This window comes from Chinchilla lanigera, unplaced genomic scaffold (genome assembly GCF_000276665.1).
Source record: "Chinchilla lanigera isolate Chin_1 unplaced genomic scaffold, ChiLan1.0 scaffold00003, whole genome shotgun sequence".
Taxonomy (NCBI): domain Eukaryota; kingdom Metazoa; phylum Chordata; class Mammalia; order Rodentia; family Chinchillidae; genus Chinchilla; species Chinchilla lanigera.
In genome coordinates, this window is record NW_004955404.1 from 1,043,321 (window position 1) to 1,062,277 (window position 18,957).

Below are 18,957 nucleotides of genomic sequence, written 5' to 3' on the forward strand. Positions count from 1 at the left end.
CAGCCGGGTGACTATGAAGGGCTGGAGTTTGGGGGACAGGAAGATAGTCCTCAAAATACGGACAGAGATGCAGGCCTGCAATTTCAGCACCCTGGGAGGCTGAGGCAGGAGGGTCACAAATTTGCATCTAGCCGGAGCAACTTAGTGATTGAGACCTTTTATCAGAGTAAAAATGGGCCAGGCATATAACTCTGGGGGAAGGCCACATGTTCAATCCCCAACAATATACACACATGCACACAACAAAAACAAACTGAAAAATAACTGTTACTGGCCAGTTAGGCCTCTACACCCATGTTCATTTGCTCGTCACAACTGGAGGACTTGCTCAGAGCTGGCTCCAAGGAGATGGAGGGGCCTCATCACCCAAGGCCCTGCCTCCCTGGCGTGGGTGAGTTAGGATCTTTACTGCAGGAGCAGTCGGGAGGGCAACCAGGAGACCGCAGATGTGCCAGCCTGCTCTGCCCCTTTCTGGGCCAGGCAGTTCCTCCCTCCCCATAGGAAGGAAACTGGACTGGACTCCCAGCAGCGCCTGCGCCTGCGTGCTCCGTGCCTTCAGGGGTGAGGAGACGAGGGTGCGTGGGAGCCCTAGGCCAGGGGAACCTTGGGGAAGCTGCTTGTCTCTGAAGGAAAGACGCGGATTTTAGTTAATTTTGCCACGCTTTGGTCTGTGCCACATCCTCCGGTGGGCGGAGTCACATTGGCCGGAAGATTCCGCCAAAGGTTGTAGAGCTTAAGCAAGGGGAAGATAGATACTGGAGGCCGAAAAGGTGTCACAGAGGGTTACGAGGTCAAACACGAAGGAAAACCAAAGTCAGGAGACATCCAGCAGCTCCCCTGCTGGCTGGGCTTTTGTGTTAGGCAGTTGTGCATGAAGACACTTGCTCCTAAACGCTGCAGTGCTCCCCATTCCGGCAGCATCCACACGCAGGTCACCTTCGAGTGCCATGCCTCCCCTTGCACCCAACCTCTCCTCTCCCACAGCCTGGGACCTCCCCCAGAGATGCTCAGTCAGAATGCGTCCTCTGCTGGAGGGGATGTGACGGATGATCGGAGTCCAGGTTGCAAACCCTTCTTGCCAACCTTGAATGAGGTCAGAGATTCCGAAAGAGTGGCTCTTAGGCTGAGTTTATCTAGGGCTCTTTCAGGTCCACTCTGTAGTCAGCACCCTAATGCGTGGGAATTCTGACAAGCATTACTTACAGATCTTACAGGCAGATGTAAAACCAGCCAATAAAAGCAAAGTAAATCCAGTCTGTACAGTAGCCTTGGGGTAAGAAATAGAGTGACCAGGTTAGTTAAAGTATTTCTGTGAAACAGGAAGCCACGTTCAGCATACACTTACAGTCCCCATTTTGGTAAACTCGTGAATTACCGTTTAGGAGAAAGTACATCATTCTTAATGCAAAGACTAAGGATTACAGTGTAGCCACTCCTTTAAAATTTCTTAGGTAAACACAACAGAACTATAAAAATTTGGAATACAGTGTACAAGAGTTAATATCTATTTTAACAACTAAAATAATATATTTTTGAGCAAGATTGTTCTTATCAACCAAGAGGAACATGGCTTTTGACAGTTAAATAGCTATAAACAATTTACAAGGTAGCAATTTAACAAAACAATTTACTTTTATAACATATTAAGACAACAGACATGACTGACTACATTATACCAGGACAATTACATTCTTAAAAATAAGGCAAATCACATATAATAGTAGTTTATATAACCAGAATTGTAAAACAAAACTTTAAACATATTCTAAGTAAATCCTAACTTCCCAAGGCTCATTTTTCTAAAATTTAAAACCTAACAAAAGATAGTAGAGAATACAAGAAACTATTTTGACGAAAGTAAAATGGCTTTTCAAGTTTCATTGTAAATTTAGTAAGAACAGATCAATATCTTAAGCCTTATTGTTTTAAACATAAAAATTCTCACATCCCTATGCATTATATTTTAAATTCTTAAACATTTTTTTAAAAAAACTGTTTCTAATTAGAAATGTTTTACTAAGAAGATATAGTTGAGACACGATCAATTTACAACAAAAACATAGCATTTAGATTACAAAATCATGCCACCCCACACATAGATTATCAGTAGTTATGAAAATCGTTATATTTTTATCCCACACTGTTAAGTGCCTTACGGAGATTAAGCACTGTATATGTAGACAAGAACACATTATGTACAAAGGGTGGCAAAAGTCCCACATCTTTGTTTTTGAAATTTACAAGGCTTTTCTGTAAAAACAAAGTGCTTTTTAAAAGCCATATTTTAAAGTACTTAACTTAAGCAAAGATAACCAGTAACATAACAATAGCTTATCCATAACAGAGAAGCAAGCAAGCCTTTTTAGCATCTCTTCAAACTGTAAGCATTGGGCTTTTTGAAGACACATTAATAGACCAGGTAAGCCATAGCTATTAACTCCTTATCTTTTCTTTAACCAACAGTTAAAGAATATTAAATCAGTTGTGCTTATACAAATTACTAATTTCATGATACCTTACAATGGTGAATGAATACAGCCCTCAATCACACTAAGACTTATTGTTTAAAAGCTCACCTTTACCTTGCTGATGTATGGTTTAATGGAAGTCTCCATTTACAGATACTTATTATCTCTCTAGGATAGTTACTATCAAACTTGATAAAGGATCAGATATCTTTTGATCTTATGTCACAGTATTATATATATATATATACATACAATATGCAATCTGAAATACATTTAATTGACCCAAATCTATCATCATTTATAAATGTTAAGAAGGAAAGAATACATGGATTTATACTTAACAAATGTTTTTAGTATTTTAAATTATTTGTAAATAACTTAGATGCTTTAGTTAATATCCATCTAATTTTTTAAGTTACCTTGACATTGCCCACAAAACACAAAACATCTGACAAGAACAAGTCAATGTCCCAAACCAGTATCTGATAAAGAAAAACACCTCTCAAACTCGAGGCTTTTATAGGTAAATGGATGCAACTAGAGACCATACTCACAAGTAAAATAAGTCAGACTCCTGTGTAAACATCGTATTGTCTCCCTAGTGTAAGAAACTGAAAGAGTAAGTAAGATCCAAAAGGTACAATAGATATTGTGAAAGGGAAGGAAACTGCTCAAAAGGAAAGAACAACTGGGATGAGGGAAAAGAGAAAAGAAGAGAAAGTTAAAAAAATATATATGTACACATACAAGATAGCTAAGATAATTGTAGTACTAATTTCTATTAGTTCATTGAAAGGAACCATTAGTGCTTATACTGTTTGATCAACTTTGCATGCCTGTACCAGGTAATCTGAGCAACCAGTTTGAAGATAACAATATGCAATGTAATAACCATTGTTAATTTCCTATCATCCTGTTTTGAAATTCTGTGTTGTTTTTATTGTATTTTTGCCTTTTTTGCCTTTAAAAAAAGTTGTAGTCAAGACCCAAAATAGCATCTACACGCACTACAACAAAATTCTACTTAAATATCTTTGGAGTGTTTACTGGGGCTTTTGAACTTGAATATTTGCACCAACCCAATAAATTAGTTTCTAATAAAATTCTCATGTTTCCAAAAGGGAACTGTTATTTATAATGTGCATGTCCATATGTGAATCCACTTGAAAGATTATAAAAGGAGCTGAGCATTATAGGTGCATACCTATAATGCCAGTACTTAAGAGGCTGAGGCAGGAGGATCACCATGAGTTTGAGGTCAGCCTGAACTAGACAGTGAGTTCAAGGCCAGCCTAAACTATATAGCAAGACCCTGTCTCAGAACACCAAAAACAAACCAAAGAGAAAGAAAAGAAAGAAAGAGTACAAGAGGAGTTTTAATAGTTATGGGCATTTAAAATGGCACAGCTTAGGAGATCTAGAAGGATCCATGGACCACCGGGAGAATCCTCAAACCAACGTCAGCCCCTCGTGGCTGGCTTGCCAAAACTATTACCAACCACTTAGGTCCCTACACTCAGGTTCATTTGCTCACTGCTGGTCACAGCAAAGGAAGTCATTCATTTTGGTAAAAAGAATTTATTTAAAGCTATCTCTGAAGAGAGGGAGGAGTGTTAGCACCCAAATCACCATCTCCTGTACACAAGTGTGTCAGGGTCTCTTATACAGGGAACAGTGAGGGAGGAAATACAATGAGATAGTAGACTTGTTCGTTAGGTTAGTTAGGTTTGTTTCATCCCTTCCTGGACCCAGACCTCTCCTCCTTTCTCTCTGGAAACGAAATGGAGCTTTGACCTCCCAGTGTCAGGATCTACATATTCTGTCCATTCATCTGGGTGAGAAGAGGAAGAGGTGGCCATTTATGCCCTAGATCTTGGGAAATGTGGATAAACCACTTGTCTTGAAAGAAAAAAAAATCTAACTATTAAAGTTCCATTCTGTGGTGCCAGTTACATAACTGATGATCTTATGAAACCACTCTCAAAAATGAATGTAAAACAAATATATTTTCAGTCAGATAAATACTTGAGAATTTTCCTGGTAGATTCACACTAAAACACTCAGTTGCTCAGAATATATGCCACTCCATGGTATTAAAAACTAGCTGAATGGAAGACCAGTAGATAAATCTAAATGAATACTAACTGCATAAGAATAATTATAACATTTGGTGATATTTAAAATAGAGTCTGCCAAAACATGTATATACACTTCAGCAGCTCACCATAATAATAAATGTCTGGAAGCTAATGGTTATCACTTGTGAGTACCTCTTGTAATTGTACAGGCCAAAGGTAACTTGTATTAATCTCATGATGTCTCAATAAATTTAGTATGAAGATATTCATACAAGTTTTTATTTTCCTGATACATTTTTTTGGCAGACTCTCTACATAGAATTAAAATTTGTAATAAAAATAATGCAAAAATGGTTAAGTAGAATGAAGTTTTATGTCCTTATATGATTCAGAAAGTGATAAACGTACTCATTTTAGATTATGGTATGTCAAGGATGTGCATATTGTAGTTTCTAACATACTATTCAAAATAATATTAAAAGAATATATATTCAACGGTCTAATGAGAAAAGGAATGAAAAATACCTGCTCAATACAAGTAAGGTGAAAGAAGTGAAAATTTATCCATATAATACAAGTACAAATAGTACATAGTAGATAAAAACTTAGCTGTACCTTAAGTTACATGTAATCTGGATGAATTGAATATTTCAATTAAATGACAAAAACTACTGAATTTAGAAAAAGCTGTCATGTATGTTGTCTATCTTTTAAAAAGATATATACATTAAATATTATGTTATAGAAAAGTAATAAATTGGAAAAGATGTACTATGCACATGTTAGCCAAAAGAAAGTTAATGTGGCCATGGTGATATCAGATAAAGTAGATCTAGGGGAAAAAGAAATACTACAGAGCAAGGGGAATATTTCATAGCAATGTGACGGAGAAGTTAAAAGGGATCTGTAAACATTAGGTTTTCAAAAATGATATGCTGTTCCTCCAGTCTCCTCTTGCTGAAACTGGAAACTGTCACCCTTAGCCCTGGGGCCAAGGAGGACTCAGCATGTTGTGGGCTTCTGGTGGACCAAAGCCTGGGGAAATTTACATGCACTTATTTCTGGCTTTTGTTCTATCCCTTTGTAAGTTGCAGAACTTTTGTGTGCTGGAGGGGAGTAGGCTAGCTGTCCTCTGAAAGTGGGCAATTCATTAATAAACTCATTTTTCTATTTTTATGGACCTTTCTGGTACTCTTAATGGTGTGTGTGTGTGTGTGTGTGTGTGTGTGTGTGACGGAGAGAGAGAGAGAGAGAGAGAGAGAGAGAGAGAGAATGTATGAATGTATAGGCCCTGGAGTAAGGTCTTTGCACCCCCTCCACAATGACGATAAACACTTAAACCAAACCAGGCAGGAGATTAGTATGTTGTCTTTATGAACCTAATAACCTAGCTTAGAAAAATATAAAGCAAAATACATAGAGCTAAGAAATAAATCCCTCACAAAGATAGCAGGGGCTTTATCACAGCTCTGTTGGTGACCAGTGGGCAGAAGAGCAATTGGTAAGAAAACAGCTTCAATCCCAGGACTCTTCATTGAGTCTATAGAATGCTGCATACAACAACTGCAGAGCCCACCTTCCTCCAAGTTCTGGGCAGATATTTGCCAAGATTGGCCGTGTTTGGTCATAAAGCCAGCCTCCATAAGTTTCAAAACTGTAAAGTCATACAGAACAGGTGAGTATTTCTATTTCCCCCAGTCTGTGATACATAGTGAGATCACTCTGGCACCAGTTCTTGTCCAGGATGACAGTGCCCACTCACACCACCCACCTCTGCACCTCTGGGACTCTCCCATCTGTGGGAGTGCCACTAGCTGATGCCAGGGACAGCAGAATGCCACTTCCACTCAACACGTGCCACCTCTCGGCCCCTTGTCACCTGCTGCCTGCTGACTAAGCTAACATGTATGATTTTGCTCATAAATTTGCTTTCCAACTCTTAAGCCTCTGAGAGTACAGTGCTCAGGGGTGCCTGAACTTAACCAACTCCCAGTGACATTGAGAGCAAGCACCTGGCTTTGCTGGCATTTGTGCATCACTGAGGGAGAGGACAGAATGATGAGCTCAACATTGAAATTTATTCAGCTTCCAGGTTTTGAAGATTGCTGCCATCTGGGGTCCCATCAGTCAGGGTGAGGGAGAGCGGGATGGTAATCTGTATGGTTTTACAAACAAGACAAAAATCCCACAAAACATATACGTCCTCTACTTTAGCACTTAAAGTAACTCAGTTTGGGATCACATGGATCAAGTAAATTTATTTTATGGAATGGTTAACAGTGTGTGTGTTGTCCTAAGGATGGGGGTGAGTCCTTGTTGTTCTTGCTGCCTTGCCTGGAAGCACCGGCTGCCCCTGCTGCTCTGCTGGGCTCAGTCTTCTCTGGTACTGGATGCTGTTTCTGTTTAGAGACAGAGATTTCCATGAGAATGGCCTCACTTGTCCCCAGTGGGTACATCTCTGGCCCAACATCCCAGGAGAGGCCTGAGACGAGCCTGAGCACTGTGGTCTTGGGGGGTGGGCAGGCGGGTATGCACATGGCATTTTCCACTGTAAGTCTGGCCACTTCCCACTTACCCTCAAAGACACACAGTGGCCAGGTGGCTACTTCTCCTGGGACAGTCACAGGCCTTAGGGGTCAGCTGGTGACATTGCCCTCACACTGGAGGAAGTCCTGTTGCCACACTGAAGCCCCTGCTGGTCATCTGAAGTTCTGAGTCCCTCATAGCTCAGTGAGTCATTGCAAATAAGCAAGCACATGAACCTCAACTGTCCCTAAGAAAAGAGAAGGAATTAGCCTCTGCCATCCTGTAGCTGAAATGCTGTTCCCAAGACAAAGAGCCCATGGGTGTTGGTGTGAAGAGGGATCACAACTGTTCTTGTCTCCTTCCCTGTAAGCTCAGGTGGTGGATATCTGGAGCGCCATGTGTGCCAGGCTTTGTGTGCACCCAAGTATCATTCCCATCCATCCCCCAAGAAGGGCATGCTGGCCCTTTCATCATGATGTGTCTGCCTCACAGCAGAAAGCAACAGAACTAGCACACCATGGACCAAAACCTCCAAAACTGTGAGCCGTAATAAACCTTTCCTCCTCTAGACCGACCTTCCTAGGCATTTTGTGTGGTGATGAAACGTTGATTAGCACAGGGGCTGAGTGCCCTGCCCTCCCCGAGCTGTGCATAGCACCAACTGTGCTGAGCTGAGGGGTACGTGTCTCCTCTTTTGCCCAGAATGAACCCCCAAACCAACGGTAAGTTGTCTTCCAAGTTACCTGGAAATCTTCCAATATTTTGAAGGATTTTGCCCAGAATGGAGGGTTTTTCATATTTATCATTTTTTGAATTATTTTCTGTGGGGAAAAATATAATTATCAAGATTTGATAGTTAAGGCATGATTCCTTTTCCTTTTAACTGTGGAAACTACTGACCCTGAGAAAACCACAGCCATGGAGGGGCATATGATAACGACCCAGCTGTGTCAACCCAGGAGTCTATCAGGTGAGGTCAGCAAAGACACTCTTGTCTTCTGGGAGCCCAGAGCTGACCAGCTGTGGCAGTCAAACACCCTCACACTGCTGTCCTCTCTATGCTGTTGGCAAAGCTGGCTGAAAACTGTTTGGTCACTAAGTGTTGTAGCAGCAGCACAACCATGGTGAGCCAGGCTGTTCCATGGGTCTAATCATCTTGGTGCCTGAACTGCTTCCCTGAGCCTGGACAGTTGTCTCCCAGTCATGTCCCTTCTCCAGAGGACATATCTGTCCCTTCCTTCCCACCTCCTCTGCACAACTGTGCTGTATGTGTACCTGCTGTGGCTGAGCAGGTGCAGACTGGGGCTTCTGGGTCAGGACACACTCTGAGGTGTCCTGGGCCATCCTTCTGTTGTGGCATGTGTCCACTGCACTAGCAGGGTGTGCACATCCTTATCTTTTGTCTACTCTTTTGTGGTGGCTAAGCATTGCATCAACTTGATCAGTCTGGGAGCCATCTGGCATGTCTGGGTGGGTCACAGTGGGGTGACCATGGGTGCCATATCTGGTCCCTCACCCCTTCCTCACTGGTGCTGTTTTCCTTTGCTCTACTTTCTGGCCTACATGAACTGAACAGCTTTGCTTCCACTATGCACTTCCACCGTGATGTTTTGGCCTTGGAGCAGCCAACCATGAATAGAAGCCCATGAACTGCAAGCCAAATTAAAACTGTCCTCCCTTACATTGTGCATCTCAGGTACTGTGTTCCAGCCACAGGAAAGCTAACTAACATAGTTTGTCTCAAAAATAAGTTTAAAAATTAGAGAAGGTTATCAGGGTGCAGCTCACATGACTGAGTCCTGTAGAGATAAACCAGAAGACATGCACGCACACACACTCTGAGTCCTCACCACAGGACAGGAAGAGAGGCAGACATCTGCAGAACAGTGTCTGAGTCCACCGTGGAGCACAGGTCAGCAAGTGTCTGTCAGGCAACTCAAGGACAAGAAAATAGCACCTCAAAGGACAGGCAGGATGACTTCCAGAGCTCAACCCGGCCAGAATAGATACTCCCCCTTCCAGTAAGCATGGAAAGTCCTAACACGTGGGACGTTCAGAATTGTATAATCTCAGTCAGAGTAGTAGTAAAATGCTGCTTGGTTTCATGAATCAAAAGCTTATGAGTAAGTCCCCAAAAGATCAAACTGCCTCACAGTATCTTAATTGGGCAAAAAAGATTGAAGCTCAATATTATTTTTAAAAATAAAATGCAACACACAACACAACAAAATTCACAATGATAGGTCTTCAAAAAACAATTAACAAGCATGCAAATAAACAATAGAATAGCACTGATCATGAGATGAAAAAATCACATTTATCCAGAAGTACCACAGAGAGTAAAATTAGAAGGCAAATGTAATAAGAAATTTCATGAAACTATATACCATCTGTTCAAGAAGCATAAGATATCAGATAGATAAAAAAACAAGATCCAACTATGAGCTGCCTATAAGAAACCTACTTTAAATATAAAGACACAACTAAATGGGAAGTAAAACAATGGAGGAAGACAAAGTCATGAATACTAATCAGAAGAAAACTAAAGTCACAATCTAAATTTTAAAATAGTTTGGGAGCCACCCTCCCCTACACTGCTCTCTCAGGGAGAAGACAAGCTCCAACCAGCTGTTTCCTTGTCTGAGCTTTTCTGTTCCTTTGTATCTGTACTATTTGCCTTTAGTGAACATGGAGAAAGGTTTTCCTGGTTGTTACTTTCAACTCCTGCCCCTGCTCTCACGTCTCTTCCTGTTGCTAGGTTTCTCTGGCCTGTTCCTGACGATTGTATGCCTATAGCAGGTGAGGCCCTGGGCACCATGGGGTCAGAGCCCAGCCCCTGTGGTGCTGTACAGCTGTCCTACAGAGACATCAGAGCTTCTGATGGCGCTGGGATGCTGTGGCACTTTGGCGGCAAACCTAGGGCTTTTTCCTTCATGTTCTCAGAGAAGCATCTCTGCCTATGCTGTGAGTTCTGTGCTCCCTCAGTGGGATTCTTCCCATTCATTTTGCCTTTCAGCAAGTCTCCACCCTGTGCAAGGGCTGGGACATCAGACAGGGCACATGATTCCCTCAGGAGGCCACTTTACAAGGGGCTCTTGCACCCTATATACTTTTTCTAGCCTCAGGATGCCAGGGTCCTCGCAGCTCCATCTGGTATTTTCCTTTGACTCTGCACTGCTGAGCTAAATTAGTGCTGCCTGAACACTTCCACTTATATTTTTCTGAACAGTTAAGGTGTGCCCTGAGCTATAGGAAATAGTGAGAGAAACAAGATGGTCACTGGGCACGGGCCCCAGGGGGAGACACTGGACCATGAGCAGGCTCTGCTTCCTTGCTTTTCCTACAGGAGGAGAAGCGGGGTTCACATATGGCTTGTTTTCATTTACAGTAAAAAGTCCCCAACACAATGTCATGATGTCTCTTGCTGCACATTGGCCCTGTGGACCTCTCTGTCATTTCATTCTTATCTGAGGAAGAGCCTGTTCTAGACCATCTAGACCACCTGGTTCCCCCCACCAGCTCTGGCATTTGTCATTCTATCTGCATCATAAAGTTCAAACACTGGGGCAGGAACAGGAGAGGAGTCCTGTGCCTGGTGAGGAAGTAGAAAGCCTTGCTTTGGAACAGCCACAAAGGCCTTGGCCCTAAATGTCAGCATAGAAACCATCAGGACTCCCAACATCCACACCCAGAGGTGCTCAAGAGCCTTAAGTAAAGTGTTGTTGTGTTTGCACATAACCTATACCCACCCTTCCATGAATGTTAAATCTTCCTTAGTACCTTATACTAATATAATGTACATGCTATGTAAGTACTTGTGAGACTGCACTGGTTAGGGAATAATGACAAAAAGAAAAGACCATCTATTTCAGTACAGATATAACTCTTTCTGGAATATTTTCAGCCCATGGTTGGTTGGATCCTCAGATGCACAGCCCACAGACCCAGGAGGCTGACTGCATTGAATGTAGTGGTGATGCAAGGGGCATCTCCCTCCCCGACTCTGTGTCACCACATGCACCTTGTCTCAAGACCAGCCAGCAGCAAGAGTGCCTGACTGGGATCAGGGAGACAAGCCCCTCTGTGCTGCTTGACTGCACCTAGGGGCAGATGGCCTTGCTTTTGTTGCTTTGTTCAGGGAATCCTTCTTCAGATTTGTTCCTCATCTATTGTTTTTTGGTTCACCCTTGCTTCTCACAAATCTCTTTTCCTCTTGTATCTTTTACGAAGTTCTCCTTAAATGGACTTGAACCAATGTTAAACTCAGCCTTTCTTGTCACTGGTAAGTGATACTTCAGCTGGGTATGGAATTCTAAATTGGTAAGTATACTTTTCTTCCTCCTTTATAACAGTTTTCTTTTCATCTCTTATAAATTTGCCTGTTTTTAAGTAGTATCTTGATATTTTCCATTTTTTATATTGTAATTTTAAACATTTGTATTTTAATGCAAACATTTAATGTTATAGATTTTAATCTAAGCACTGCTTTAACTGTGTTCTAGAAATTTTAACACTTATTTTCATTTTCATTCAATTAAAATGTTTTAAGATTTTCTTTATGACTTTTTGCACATGGGGTTATTGGGATGCATATCATATAAATTTACAACTACTTGGAGGTTTTCTTCATATTGCTTTTTCTATGATTGATTTCTAGTTTAACATGGAATTTCGTAGTTGAGTCTTGCTTTGTTTAAAAAAAATGTTATCAATATCCAGTCTGTGTTTCACAACCTTTGCTTTTATGAACAAAGTTCTGTGTTCTATTTTTTCCTCCTCTGTCTTCTTTGGATTATTTTTATGTTTCTATCTTACCTCCTCTATCAACTTGTTATTTGTCTCTTAAAGTATTGTTAGCGTTGGACCTAACCTTACCATACACATCTTTAACATATTGTAGCCTATGTTTAGGTTGTGTTATATCCCTTCATGCAAGACCCTAAAACACTTTGCTTCCAGCTGTCCTGTACTGTCACACACACATTTGCTTTTGTATCTTTGTTAACTTTTAAAATTTTTATTTACTTTTCCTTTCAATTTTTATTTTATACCGGTACATGTTTGTAATGTTTGTTCCTTTTTAATGGTTTCTTTCCACCTTTGAAGATTCAATTATATTTTAAAATTATTACAACTAGTATGAACAAAATGTCTTTCAAATTTACTTTGACTAATTCTGGGACTTTTCACTTCTTTGTGCAATTTACATACAGATTTCCATTACATATTTTTAATTTTGTAGATCTGCTAACAATATTAGTTTAACTTTTATTTGTCTGGGAAAAAAATCCTTGTTTTGGCTTTAGGTTTCAAAGCTATCTCCCTGGGTGTCAGACTCTGTGACAAAGGTTTTCCTTTTATACTTTAAAGACAGTTCCACTGTTTTCTAGATCACACCGCTTTTGACCAGAGTACACTGTGCTGCCCACTTTTGTTTTTCTTTTTCTATGAGAAGCCTCTCTTTTCTCCCTTCTGGCTGCCTTCAGAGGGCATTTTCTTTTAAAATTCTCAGTCACTTTAAACATGAGATGCATGGAGGGAGGCGAGCCTCTGTGCTTGGAGTTTTTCTGCTTGCTGTCCTCTGAGACTCAGATCTGTAATTTAATACAGTAATACTTTGGTTCATGAATGCTTCTGTTTGCAAACAATTTGGTTCTCAAACAAAAGCATTTTGCTTCTATTCACAAACTGCACATTGGATGACAAATGCAAACATGGCCATCTTCCCCAAATCGAAAAACAAATTCAGTTTGTGAACTCAGGTATCACTGTGCCTTCCATCACTTTTGAAAAAGTTTCAGTCGTTGCTGTTCACATAATTACTTCCCTGTTGTAGTGGCTTGACAACTGATGGTCAACTTATAACCCCCAGCTGAACTGAGTAAGTGTGGTGCTGGGTGTGCGAGGCCCACCTGGGGATTGTTGCTGGCAGCATAAGAGGCAGAACTGGAGAGGGAAAAGTTATGGCTGTTGGGAGTGGAGAAAAGGCTGTTGGAGCTGGTAGAAGCTGTAAGGAGCTGTTGGTTCTGTTGGAGGAGCTCGTCATGCTGGCTTTCCTGATGAGCTTGACCGCTCATCCTCCAAGGAGCTCGGGGCCTTGTTGGCACTGAGAATAGCTTCAGTTCACTTTGAGGGAGCTCTGGTCCTCACTCTGAGCATCACTTCCTGACTCCAGAGGGGAAGATGGTGCACAGCTCAGTCTCCTGAAGAACCTTGCTGCATTGGCTTTCCTGATGGGAACCCAACTGTCTTCACCACTGGAGGAGCTCGGGACCTCACTGTTGCTGAGGATGGCTGTGGTACCTTCTGGGGGAGCTCTGGTTCTTGCTCTGAGCATTGCTTCCTGGCTCCAGTGCAGATCCCTCAGCCTGCTAGCACAGATCCTTCATTCCACTCCACAGACTTTCTAGCTTTCACCACTGACCTTTGGGTCTTCCAGCACAGATCCATGAAACAGGCCTGCATGAGACATTGTCATAGGCTCTAGGCCTCAGTTGGGACTCATAGTAGGCATTGTTATGAGCTCTAGGTCTTCAGCTGGACTCATGCAGGACATTTTCATGGGATCCAGGCCCTCAGCTGGATTCCTTGGTCTTAGTGGACAGATTTCCTGCACTCTCTTGTATATCATTCTTTGGGTGACCATTATAAATAATCTTATAAACTATGTGTCTTGTATTATACATTGTTTCCCATTGCAAAAATAAGCCCCAAACCATAACACCTGTTCTCCATCTCTTCTTTTATCTGTGAATTCAACGACATGTTTGTGAGAGTGCTGGGTACTGCAAAGGGACTCCTGCAGGTTCGATACTTTTCCACTCTTTCTTGTTATGTTTCAGTTTTGGTTTATGGATCTGTCTTCAAGATAACTAATATTTTCTCAGCTGTGCAGTGTTTTGTGTTGATGAGCTTGCTGGAGAAATTCCTAACTTGAGATATTGTATGTTTTATTTCTAGCATTTCCATTTGATTCCTGTGTTTCCATATTCCCATGCATGCTTTTTTAACTGCTCTATTAGCTTATCCAATTATCTGAAGCTCTTGATGCTTCATAATGCTATTTATTTTGCTTGTTGATTAGATGCATGATGTGTGACTTCCCGTCAGCTTTGTTTTGCACTGTCAGCTTGTGAGGTGAGCATGACAGTGAGTCCTGACCCATAATCCCTAGATTGCAAGGCACTCAGTAGAAGCAAATGCCAAGCCACAGAGGAGAATGAAGACCTCAACAGAACTACAGGGCTTTCCACAGAGGACAGCTTGGCCAAACACAAGCTGAGAACAGGTGTTATGGTTTGGGGCTGTTCTACAGTGAGATCCATAGCTTACTCCTCTGGCCTTTAACTATTTCTTAGCTTCCTAGCCCCAAAGATGTCCTTTACTTTGCTGTTGGGTTAGCTGTCCATTGAAAAATGTCAACTATGTTTTTTCTAGGTTTCTATAGATTGTCAGTCTACACATTTTTAAACATTGGCAAACAAAATAGTAAATTTTATCTTTTAAATCTTTTGATTTCCATACAGTGAAAGACCTTGGCAGCTGCCTAGGTCTGTATCTCCTACTATTTTCTCAAATGATGACACAAAAAGGAAAGAAAAATAAAATCACGCAAACCATCCCACAGTACAACCTAAAGACAAAAACAAGCTCAGATTTCAAAGTAACTGAAGGTAAAGAACTAAAAATGACAAAATCACAATGGGCAGGTCTTGCCCCGTCTCACAGACCTCCAGCGTGAGGCTTATTGGGAAAGGGCTAGAAAAGCCCAAGACTGACCAAGGGTTGCTCTCAGGATGAGGACACTCACAAGGAGGCTGAGACCCCTGGGAGTCATGCTGGGAGATCCAAGAAAGGGAAAGAGAGGGAGAGGAGGAGCTCAGCACACACATGATGTCATGAGCCCATGCACTGTGGTCTCAGCATCAACAGTTAGCACACACCGCCCTGGGGTCAGGAGGAGGCAGAGTGTAGGGAGCAGTCCTCTGTTGGAAGTTGGTGAAGGAGAACAGGAGCAAAAGGGAAGTGCTTAGGGTCTTGTAAGACAAGAGAGAATAAAAAACACCAGAGGGTACACTTATTTTCATCAGAGATTGGAACTTTGCTCTGTGCACCATTAATCTAGTAAATCTGCAATATATCCTACTGCCTCAAAAACCAACAGGAAAAAATAAATGAATTCATGTAGCGTCATCACAAAAATGTCAGAAACTGAGACTCGAACCTTAACAGAAAAACAAAAAGCAGCAAAAATCCATGACACAAAACAAACAAAACCCCAAACTCAAGCAAAAATCATGAAGCAAAAGAAAACTGTCAGTAAACTTTCCACAATGAAATGCACATACTAAAAGAGGCATTTGGGGATATAAAAAACTACTTTATGAATCTCAGATGTAAACTCCAACAATAGAAATCAACAAAGCACAGAAAGAAATTACAACTGAGTAAGTCCAGGAAAAAACGGATAGAAATGATAAAATTATCTCAAAATTAAAAACCCAGTGTCGATTGAGTCGTATTGACACAATGCAAAAGAATAAACTGTAATGAAAATTTAATAAAAGGTAAGGAATAAAGGCAGGAAATCAACCAGGAGAATGGTAATGAAACAAAGAAAGACGCAAAACGTGTCAACAAGAAAGCAGTTTGTTAGTCAGCGTTCTATTGCTGTGACTAAATAGTAAAGTGCATATAAATCAACTGCAAGGAGGACAGGTCTATGTGGCTCACGGTCAGCTGTCTCTGTTGCTCACCGTGAGGCCCACAGTGGAGCAGGGATGTCCTGGCAGAGGAAAGCTGCTATCACATGGCAGCCAGCAGCAGAGAAGGTCATGGACCCGGGATATGCTCCCCAGGGTCACACCCCTGGGACAGCTCCTTCCAGCCAGGCCCCGCCTCCTGTTTCCGCTCACCCCCAATAATGCCATCAGATTCTGTTCCCACCTGCGGATTAGCCCAGAGACGAAGTGAAAGCCCTCCCGGTCCAGCCATCTTGGACAGGCACAGGCACAACAAGATTAACTGTCACACAGACTGGGGTCCCACAGAAGACGGGGGCGACTGATTAACATGGTAGATGTTTAAATTTTAACAGATGTATTATAGTAAACGACATGCTGCCATTAATCCCTCTCCTTTGAACATGCTTATCCTATCATTTTTGCCACTTTCTGGAGCAGCTCTGGAGTCCTCTTTTCCTGAGTGTCTTTACAAGATGTGATAAAAGAAATACAATGACTACTTTTGCTGAGTGCATCCAATGGAAAGGCAGCTCATAACAACATAGCGTTGCATCCTCATCCACCTTATTCACCAGATTCCCCAAAGTCAAAATGACCATGAAAGGTGAATGTTTTAATCGATTGAGGATCCAGGACAGCGCAGCTAAAGACACTCAGGAAATCGGACTCCGGAGCTGCTGCAGAAAGTGGGCAGGACAGTGGAATGAGTGTTTGACGTGAGGGTGAAGACTTTGAGAGAGATTAGTTAAATGTGTCTTTCATTGTAATTTTTTTATTTTAAAGAGAAAAAATACAGTAAAATGATGTGATATCATCTTCAAAACAAGATGCTAGGAAATTAACAATGATTATTATATTGCATATTGTTATCTTCAAATGGTTGCTCAGATTATAAGTGTGCAAAATTTATCAAGCAATATAAGAACTGTTCCTTTTGATGAACTAATAGAAATTAGCAGTATAATTATCTTAGCTATCTTGTGTATATATACATATCTTTTTTTCCTTCCTTCTTTTGTCTCCCCCCACCCCACCCCAGTTGTTCTTCCCTTTTGAGCAGTTTCTTTCCCTTTCACTATATCTATTATACTTTTTGGATCTTATTTACTCTTTCACTTTCTTCCACTAGGGAGACAATGCAACATTTACACATGCAAGTGTGATTTATTTCACTTATGAGTATGGTCTCTAGTTGCATCCATTTACCTTTATAAGCCTTGAGTTTATCTTTCTTTATAGCTGAATAGTACTCCATTGTTTAAAATCACCCCATCTTTTTATATATTTCTTGGTTCATGGGCATTTAGGTTGTTTCCAAGATTTAACTATTACAAATTGTGCTGCTGTAACATGGATGCACATATATCACTGTGGTATGACGTTTTTAATCTTCTGGGAAAATACCCAGAAGGGGAATAGCTGGGTTGAATGGGACCTCTAATCCTAGTGTTCTGAGGAATCTCCACACTGGTTTCCACGGTGCTTGTATCAGTCTACACTCCCACCAACAGTGGAGAAGTGTTCCTTTTTCCCCACAGCTCCGTCAACATTTGCTATTGGTTGATTTCTTGATGGTAGCCATTCTTTCTGGAGTGAGATGGAATCTCAGTACTGTTTTAATTTGCATTTCTCAGATTACCAATGATGTTGAACATTATTTCATATATTTATTCACCATCTGTATTTCTTCACCTGAGAAGTATGTATTCACCTCAGATGCCCATTTTTGCATTGGATCTTTGAGTTTTGGGGGCCTGATTTTTAAAAATTCTTTGTATGTTCTACGTAGAAATCCTTTGTCTGAGGAACAGTTGGCTAAAATTTTTTCCTAATTTGTGGGTTTTCTTTTCTCTCTGTTGGTGATTTTTTTGATGTGCAAAAACTTTTTAATAAGATGAGGTCCCAGTTGTTGATTCTCTGAAGTTTTTCCTGTGAGGTTTGGTTTTTGCTTGTGAACTCTCTGCCTACCCCTATGTCTTCAAGATTTTTACCTACTTTCTCTTCCAGTTGTACTGTAATTAAAAAAAAAAAAACACACCATTCTTTTATCATGCCTCATAAAGGCAAAGAAGGAATAATCTTTGTGCAGTTGATATCATTAAAAACACAGCAGGAAAAAATGAAGACTAGAACTGATATCTAAAATTATATTCTATAGGAACTTTATGGGAAGAGAACAGGTGACTTTCATTCTGAGAGGGTGTCATGCATCTGGGAAAATTAACTCCAAAATGTGTCTCAGCTCAACTCCTAGATGTCAAAGGCAAAGCAACCAACAAGACAAGGAAACAAGCTGACTGCCACTGCCTCCGGGCAGGACCCAGTATGCCTGGCGTCTTCTGTCCACCCAGCACCAATCGGACAGACACAGGGGAGGATGAGGAGTCGGGTGCCCACAACACACTCCTGAAACCCACTGCAGGATGAGCTTCCTCCAGCCAGAGGGCACGGGAAAATATCCACAAGAAGTGATGGAAAAAGTGCGCACATGCACACACTCACACACGCATATGTGTACATAAATGGTTAAAATGACGTGGACTGGAGGAGTAGTGTGCAAACATAATGTGCATTGACACAGTGGAAAGAATAAAACCGAACGCAGGGATTTTCATACGGATAAAATGCAAAACGGGGGTGCCTGTTCTGTGTCTGCGGGGCGGAGAGCCCAGGGTTGGCATGCAGCCTGACAACTCTGAGCGGCCTGTGGTCAGAGAAAAGGGGGTCGGGGTGCAGAAAGCTGTAAGGGTAAAGGTAACAACTACACCAGTGAGAGAAACTTTCTTAACATCCAAATGTTTTCTGATTTAAAGAAAGGCATATCATCTCATAAAGAAAGAGCAAATGTAAAAGCTCATATTTGCATAATGCCATGGCAGAATTGCAACCAGCCGTCAATCACATCAATGACATACATGGGTTCAACTAATTACAACAAAAGTTTTCAGCTGGGTGTGGTGAGGCTACATGCCTGTCATCATAGCACTCTCAGAGGCCAAAGCAGGAGGATTCCAATTTTGTGCTTAGCCTGGGCAACTTGGTGAGACCTGACTCAAACTAAAAATTTGTGAAAGGGCTGTGGTGCAGCTCAGTGCAAAAGACCTGTGTTTAGCTCTCAATACTGAAAGAAGAGGGGCTGGG

At 41.4% G+C, this 18,957-nt stretch overlaps 1 protein-coding gene across 2 annotated transcripts in view; it reads right to left on the minus strand.

Moving 5' to 3' along the window:
• Window positions 1–6,777: 6,777 nt before the first annotated feature.
• The window catches only part of Spaca7 (sperm acrosome associated 7), a 27,087-nt gene continuing 14,907 nt past the window's right edge, over window positions 6,778–18,957 (minus strand). For both annotated transcript variants that reach the window (XM_013515707.1, XM_013515703.1), the window contains 2 exons: window positions 7,816–7,893; window positions 6,778–6,945 (listed from right to left, as the gene is read on the minus strand). In XM_013515707.1, the coding sequence (XP_013371161.1) occupies window positions 6,917–6,945; window positions 7,816–7,893 (107 nt within the window). In that variant the 3' untranslated portion in view covers window positions 6,778–6,916. The remainder of the gene's footprint in view (window positions 6,946–7,815; window positions 7,894–18,957) is intronic.